This window comes from Mauremys mutica, chromosome 4 (genome assembly GCF_020497125.1).
Source record: "Mauremys mutica isolate MM-2020 ecotype Southern chromosome 4, ASM2049712v1, whole genome shotgun sequence".
NCBI lineage: Eukaryota > Metazoa > Chordata > Testudines > Geoemydidae > Mauremys > Mauremys mutica.
Genome location: NC_059075.1, coordinates 30,813,492 through 30,822,056, shown reverse-complemented (window position 1 = coordinate 30,822,056; position 8,565 = coordinate 30,813,492). Strand labels below are relative to the sequence as shown.

The 8,565-nt window shown below is 42.1% G+C and overlaps 1 protein-coding gene across 4 annotated transcripts in view; it reads right to left on the bottom strand.

Annotated features, from left to right (window-relative positions):
- The window catches only part of CATSPERB (cation channel sperm associated auxiliary subunit beta), a 92,791-nt gene that overhangs the window by 17,596 nt on the left and 66,630 nt on the right, over positions 1 to 8,565 (bottom strand). For all 4 annotated transcript variants that reach the window (XM_045016604.1, XM_045016605.1, XM_045016606.1 and 1 more), the window contains one exon: positions 486 to 596. In XM_045016604.1, the coding sequence (XP_044872539.1) occupies positions 486 to 596 (111 nt within the window). The remainder of the gene's footprint in view (positions 1 to 485; positions 597 to 8,565) is intronic.

Sequence of the window (8,565 nt, the reverse complement as noted above, 5' to 3'; positions counted from 1 at the left end):
GCATGTATAAGCCTGATACAAGGACTGCTTAGCCCAGAGTGTGGCTGAAGATGGAGCGTCAAGAAAGAGCTAAATAGTAGCCCAAGAGGGGGCAAAAGGATAATTTGTATTACAACAGCTTTGGACTTTCAGTTGTACTTTTGTTACACTAGAAGGGGTGCAATTAAAATGTGACTTGGCCAGAGGATGAATTGGGAGATGAGACCACCACAGGACCAGAATGACTATTGGCAGGGGAGTACTAGAGCAGAAAGAGCTGCTACATCATGCCCAGCTAGAAGGGGGAGTGTTAACAGTGAGTCAACTCTTCCACACTCACATACCTAGAATGATGAGCTGGGATGTCTCCTTCAGAGTTAGATTTTTTGCCCCCGTTTCATCCATACAATTCTTACTCAAGTCAGGAGAGTTGCCTAGACGTAGCTAAGGGCAGAATTCAGTCTTAATAAAAATTATTTTCAAGCTTGTCTTGTTACAGTTCTCACCTTCTCCTTGCAATCTGAGAAAGCAACAAAAAAGGAAAGTTTCTCGTTGTCATTGCAGTTACATTCTGCTCGAGTTGACTTGTTGGCACACTGCTTGTAGGCTCCAGAATTCTGTAGAAAGGACATAAAAACAGTTTACCTCACTTTCCTACCTACATTCTGAAAACAAGATTTATTTTTTTTAAAAAGAAAGAACATGAGTAAACAAGTGCAATTATTTATCTGCATTTATCAGAGAGATTTAAAATGTAAATGTGAGATTTGCTAAAGACCAATCTGGGTATTAGAGAAGGTCAAAATTCAGAATTTCCATTCTGTGGGAAATTCTGAGGTTGCAAAATATGGTTTCATTTCATGTGGTTTTGAAAAAAACCAAAATCTCAGAATTTTCCCTGAAATGCAATATTCCCAAAATATTTAATTAATGTTTAGTTTAATCTTGACTGTATGATTTTGACTTTTATGTTACATTATATTAACTAGAGCTGTTCAGGAAGCTGAATTTCAATTTTGTGAATGTTTTTGAGTTTGGGGGAAAACATTTTTTTTCTATACTAAAACAAAAAGCCAAAATTTCAAAAATTTTCCCAAAACTGAAATCCCATGATATTTTATTTCATAAACATTGAAAAAATTAGTTATTTACTTGTGCCATAACTGTTGTTTTTCAAGATGCGGGGACAGATGTGCATTCCACTCAGATGTGCACATGCTCAGCGTGCTGAAGACAGAGAACTTTGTGCATGTGCCCTCATGCCTTTTTTTCTGGTCCCTCCCAAGGCTATTTAAGGGTGGAACTGCCCTGATCCTCCTCAGTTCCTTCACACTGGAAGGGATAGAGAACATGCCATGGAATACACATCTGCATCCGCATCTCAAAGAACAACAGTTACAGTCCAGTAACTAACTGTTTTTTCTTCTTCAAGTGGTTGCAGACATGTATTCTGCTCACGTGACTCACAAGCAGTAATAGAAGGGGGTGAGACTCAGAGGCTATTTAAACAGCAACTGTAGAACTGACTTTCCAAAATTTGTATCTAGCCTAGATGCAGTCATAATAGTGTAGTATAGTGTTTGGTAAAGGTGTGCACAGAAGACCAGGTAGTGACCCAGCAAATGTCCAATAGGGAACGTCACTGACAAACGTGACCGAAGCCACTTGGTTTCTTGTGTAGATGTGGCCCATTGAGACACAGAGGCCCCTTGGCAAAGGATCCTCTCTTCTTTGAAAACAACTCTTGTTTCAGGCCTGACAAACTCACTACTCCAAACACATGTCTTGAAAAGTATTTATCCATAGGGGTAACCTGCAAGGCATAGACAGATAGCTTGTAACAAGATCTATAATAATTATGTATGGGTAATATTTAAGGAAAAATGTAACTATATGGAAAGTATGGTCTTGGAGTGAAGTTAGTTACCAAGGGATAAAAATATGTCTTGGTGACGGCACATTCAAACAGGCGGGATTCAACGCAACTATCTAATTTTGGGATGGAGCAAGGCTATCAATGGAAAACTATCAGAGACAATGGTAAACAATTGAAACCAGCTAGATGTAAAAAAGGAACATTACAACAGACGGGGATCACATTGCCTATGAGTAGAGACATAAGACTGTTTCAGTATAACACAGATTAAGAAGAGGCACTCTGGATCCATTCACTGAGGAAACATCTTGCGGAGCTGGGGTGTTTTCATGAAAGACTGGATCCTGGTCCTTGTAAAGCCAACCAGATTTGAACTCTGGAGTTTTCTGGCAATTTATCTATAAATTTAGACATCACGTTCCAATTTAGGAAGTCATATTTCAATAACAGTGCCTGCTGATTACCAATGTGCATCTGTAATGACAAGGTAGAATAAATATTCCTTCCCATTAAATCTAACCCCTTAGTCGCCTTATCTTCAGGCGTCAGCTTGAATATCTCTTGTCTCAACCTCCCATTTGCAGCCATTATAAGGAGAGAGTTTGGGATGGAATGGCAGTAGAAACTCTCAAAGCCTTGCATAGGGACATAGTATTGCTTATCCATATGCTGTGTGTGTTTCAAAAGAGCTTAATTTACAGGGAGAGCTCCTGCAACTAATGGTTGGAAAATGTCCACCAACTTATGGGTATTCTCCTGAGCAAACTCTGTCTAAATGCCCAAGGCTGTAGTCATTCGCCTCAGCAGATCTTGATAAGACTTAGGGTCTTGAGTAACAGAAGCAAACAAATCCGACATTGTGGAATCATCCAGTGAGGAAGGTGAGGAAGGAAGAGGAGCCCGTGGAATCTCCTGTAGCAAAACTTGCTCCTGCAATACTGTTTCAGACTGTAATAGCTCAGAGGGAGAAATGAGTATGAGACTCCAGTCTAGCTGAGTTGGAAAGTGAGACAATAGGAAGGTTCAGTGATCTTGCTCTGCAATGAGAAGAGGATTGGGTCTTTGAAGATTGAGAAGCATCCCCAAAGTTAACCCTCACTATAATAGAGAGGAGACTAATGAGCTCTTCTGGGCTTGTTCAGCACTAACTAGGCACACCTGTAAGGCTTGCTGTGCCTGGAAAGGAGGAGCTTAAAAAGGGAAAACAAGACAAAGACATTATAAACAACCTGAAGTGGAGTCTGGTGGGAACTCAGGGGAGCCACATGGGCCCCAAACCCCTACCCTTACTGTGGGAATGGTGCTGGTTCTGGTAATGATAGTGATTCCCTGGAGGCCTCAAAGACTTTCAAGATTGGTACTTGGAAGGACAGAGAGAGGCAGTAGATGACATTGAGCTCGAACACAAGGAATCTTCCAAATAGTCTGATGACAACAGAGGAGCCAGCCCTGGTGGAGTCAGCAAACGCCCATACTTGACTGAGGTTCAAAACGTGGACCACATTGGTATTAAAGATGGTATGGTAACCAGCGCCTTGAGTACCAGTAGGGATACTGAGGCTGCACAGACAGTTGGCACTGGAACGAATGTTAGTATTGAACCTGTAGATCTGGTCTGCACTGAAACTGCACAAGCCAACATTGGCATCAGTGCCAAAGGGATCTCTTTGTACCAGTAAAAGGAACTGATTTTGCCTCTGCACACTGATTTTTAAGCAGTGCTGAGGGCAGCACAGGCAACAGCACACAATCTTAAATCAGTTCAGGCAGTCCTGAGGCTGCAGAAGAAACTACCACAGCTGAATGCTTGTATTAAAGGAGAGACAGAGATAGAGAGGCAGAGCAAATCTGAAGCTGTCCGATAAGTCCATGGAAGAGGAAAAGATAGCCAACAGGAAATTTTTCTTTGGTTTCCTGTTTGAACTCTCCCAGGATTGGAACTAGGAAACAAAGCAGAGACATCCTAGAAACAACTTGGGTCAGCCCTAAAAGAAATAACCACCCAAAGCAGTGCAGACCAAAAGCAAGTTCATTTTCATAATCTGAATCAGATGCCACCAGCAGAAGGTTGATTTTCTTTTTTGGTGGTTCGGGCTCTGTAGTTTCCGCATCAGAGTGTTGCAGCATTATCTCTCATAAATGTAAACAAACTTGTTTATGTGCGTAATTGGATGAACAAGAAGTAGGACTGAGTGGACTTGTAGGCTCTAAAGTTTTGAATTGTTTTGTTTTTAAGTGTAGTTATATAACAAAAAGAAATCAACATGTGTAAGTTGCACTTACACGAAAAAGAGACTGCATTATGGTACTTGTATGAGGTGAACTGAAAAATACTATTTCTTTTGTTTGCCATTTTTACAGTGCAAATATTTGTAATAAAAATAATATAAAGTGAGCACTGTCAACTTTGTATACTGTGTTGTACTTGAAATCAATATATTTGAAAATATGGAAAAATCCAAAAATATTAAATACATTTCAATTGATATTCTATTCTTTAACAGTGTGATTTAACTCAAAAAAATTAATCATGATTATTTTTTTGGAGTTAATCATGTGAGTTAACTGTGATTAATAGACAGCCCTACTTTATAGCATGGGATACAGACATTACAAGATTAATGCATAAAGCAATTAACAAGCATTTTAGAGTCTAACACATCCGTACAAGTTTAACACCGGTCTTGAATAATACTAACATACATGCAAGTTGGCCTGGATTCCAGCTATAAATTTGTCAGTGCTCAGCTGACACCTACAGCCTTGGCAAGAGCTGGCACCAGTGCTACCAGCATCACACTAATTAACTAAATAGTAAGAGTACTACTACTACCACTATCTAGAACTATTTAAAGGCATTCACAGAGAAAGGCACTGTGACACCAAAATGTGACCACACTGAATGCTATGACTCAAGCTGTGGGAGTGAGAAGGACCTGAGGAGAGCTGGGGCAGTGTCACCCTTATATAGCCTTGAGAAGGACCAAAAGGAGGTGTGAGGGTGCATGTGCCACCTGACATGTACTGCTAAGCAAAGTTGTCCCTTTCTGGCGTGCTGGGCACATGCACACCTGAGTGGAATACATCTCTGCAACCACTTGAAGAAGAGCATAGTGTTTCCAAAACAAAATATATTCCCTAGAATCCCCCACTGCAGTGAAGCTGGGAATGCTGGAAGGTCTGGTAGCGGCTATTAAAATAGACATGATCCTTGTCAGTTTCACTTCTGCTCACCATTGAATAGAAGCTGTGAAATTGACCAGACCTGTCATCAAGTTAATGAGAGAGAGAGAGAGAGAGACACCCCCCACTTCCACCCTACAATATCCAATAGACCAGTAGCTGGGCACTCACATGGGATGTGGGAATCACATGTTCAAGTCCCTGTTCCAAAGCAGGCAGAGCAGGGACTTGAACCACATCCGATGTGAGTGCCCCAACCACCTGGCTACTCTGTGATGGGTCTCTTCCTCCATTCACCCTCACCTCATTTTTCACCAGAACTCCTGTCCTGGATCTGAAAAACCTTCCCAACAAAAGTTTAATCAAAATGGATGTGTTTCTGAGGAACTGACATTTTCCATTGAAAAAGTCTCCAGCAGCTGTAGTACCAGTTAGTTTCCATTGTCCTTCCTCTCTATCGTTGCAGAATCCACAGTTGTACACTGCAGTTTCCATCAAAGTATGTGGCGTAGTCTACGTAGACTGTCAGTCCTTCATCAGTTGAAACTGAGCCAATCACAACACGTCTTCTAATCTCTCACTCTGGCAATCCTTCACCATGCTTGCTAGGAAATCATCCCACCTCTTTGGAAGCTGACTGCGCGGCCGTTTCTGTTCTTGTGGATACCACACGGATATAGCTGTGGGCCATATGTTGTTGCTGAATTGGGCCACATGTCCCACCCACCGCATTTTGCTGAGCCTGCTTTCAACAACAACGTCTCGCACTCCAGACTGCTGCCTAATTATTTCATAGGGGATGTGATCGTGGGGAGAAATGGCCAAAAATGTTTGTTCCATTGCTTTCTGTGTGACAGATAGTTGATGTTCTTCAATCTTTGTCAGCGACCAAGTTTTGCTGCCATATAACATTGCTGGAAGCCTGGTTGAGTTGAAAAGATTCACATGAGTTGTTTTGCTGATCTTTCCTTGGAGGATGTCCTTGATGTCATTGAATATGCACCATCCAGCTTTTTTTCTATGTGACAGTTCACCTTTCTGATCGTGTCGCATGCTGACTTCCTGGCCCAGATAAACGTATTTATCAACCTCTTGGATCTGCTCTCCTCCAAGAGTTATGTGGGTTTTTGGCAGAACATCTGATCTCATTTTAAATCCAACTTGACTACTTTTCGCGTTCAGTTCTTTAAGCATTCTCTCAAGTTGGGCTGTATTTTTGGCTACCAGCACTATATCATCTGTGAACCTGAGATGGTTTAGCCGCTCGCTGTTGATATTAGTCCCACCTTTCAAGTCTGCTCAGCGAAAAACCGATTCAAGACAGGCTGTGAATAATTTTGGTGAAACTATATCTCCTTGTTTCACACCTTTCTCGATGGGGATTTGGAGGGGAGTATCAAACAGTGATATGTCCGTGCTGCAGCCAGAGTTTGCTTCCTTTAGTAATGTGATATATTTCACGCTGATTCCCTGTTCTGAAAGAGCTTCAAGGACAATGTTAGTCTCTATGCTGTTGAATGCCTTCTCGTAGTCCACAAAGTCAATGCACAAAGGGAACTTAAATTCCCCTCAACGCTCTAGTAGTTGGTTTAGCATGAAGAGGTGGTCTATCATGCTATAATTCCTTCGAAAGCCGGCTTGCTCTCTAGGTTGCTGTTCATCCAGGTTTCATGACAGTCGATTTATTATTATTTTAGTGAACAATTTATAGATATGCGAAAGCAGGCAGATTGGGTGATAGTTCTTTCGATTTTCTCGATTGCCTTTCTTATGCAGCAAGATGGTATTGGACTCTTTCCAACTGGACAGAATCATCTAGATTTCCAGGTAGCAGCTGAACCTTTGTGCGAGAGCTTTCCAAAGTTCCTGACCTCCCGCCTTAAGCACTTCTGCTGTCAGACCCTCCTTACCTGGAGCCTTCTCCTCCGTCATTTGATGGACTGCGTGACAGACTTCGCTAATGAGAACCTGAAGTATGTGTTCATCGGTTTCCTGAAGTGATGGCATTGGGATGTCTATACAGGATGCAAACAGCTGGGTATAGAAATCCCTGCAGATTGCCTCCATCTCTGTTCCATCGCTTACTGATTCTCCATCCCTGTTCTTCAAAGCTGATAATGTTGACCTGTACAACTCCAATTACTGTTTGCATTTTTTTTGAGACTTTTACGATCTTCAGCAGCCTTTAGGGGCTTTTCGGTTTGAAATTTCTCAAAGTCTTCCTTCAATTTAATTTGCATGAGCTTGCAGAGAAGGGAGTACTCGAGCCCGTCGCTACCATTTCTTTTCATTTTCCTTCTCTTCTCCAATAAAGTATTTGTATTCGCCGAGATTCTTCTGCTAGCTCTTCTTGGTCTTTCATGTTCAGCTGAGTCTCTTCAGTTTCTTACTGAAGTTCTAATAATCATCATCACAGTTGTTCAGGAGGCTCCAATCTTCCCTAGAAATGTTTTCCTTCAGGATTGCCTCGTCAAAAGCTACCGGTTGGTGCCTTCTGTTCGCCATACACAGCGCCTTTTTCTCCAACTTCACAGAGAACATGAGTCTGGCTCTCAGTAGGCAATGATCACTACCAATATTGAATGATGGCACTACTGAAATATCCTGCATGATGCGTTGTCTATCTATCAGAAACTATTCAATTTCATTTTTTGTCTTTGCGTTTGGTGCGATCCAGGTCCACCTTCTGTTGGCCTCCTTTCGGAACCAGGTGTTACCAATGAACTTTCTCCTCATCTCTGTCAATATAGCTAGTCGTTCTTGCGCGTTTCGTTCTCCGATACCACACCTTCCTATGAACTATTCGCCCTCTCTCCCTCTTCCAACCTTGGCGTTAAAATCTCCCATCACAATCGTATATGTGGAACTCTGAACGAGGGTTTCCTCCAGTTCCTGATAGAATCCTTCCACATTGTCATCTTCGCATTCACTTGTGGGAGCATAGATCTGGATGATTTTGAGGGTACTATTTTGGATCAGTCAGAGGTAAAGCACCCCAATATGCGGTGACTTCAAATGGCATGAGACAATTTTCGAAGACCATTCCTTGTTTATGATTAATCCGACTCCTCCAACTCTCCTTGTGCCTTTTCCTTTTCCTAGAATGACTGTGCTTCCATCCCTCCAGCTGAACTCCATCTCCTTCTTTCATTGTGTTTCACAAACACCCAGCACATTGCAGGCTGTTTTTGCCTTTTCCTCCATGAGATGGTTTATCGTTTCCTCCCTTGTCAGTGTTCTGCAGTTATAAGTGCATACTGAGAGAGTTGTCTGGTTTTCCTTTGCTCACCTGGCATCTGAGATTCTTTGCAGCCTCTTGTCATTTGAATGCCTCACTGCCTCCAGAGTGGGGATCAAGGGACATGCTGAGAACTGAGACTTGGTTTTCCATGTTGTTTTAGCCATTGTTTTCAGCCACCAGCTGGCTGGGCTGTCAGTGGCGTGTTTACCTCCTCAACTTAGCTAGCTTACAGCCTGAGAAAGCACCCATGATCCCAGAACATTCAGCAGCAGTGAAATGATTAGAG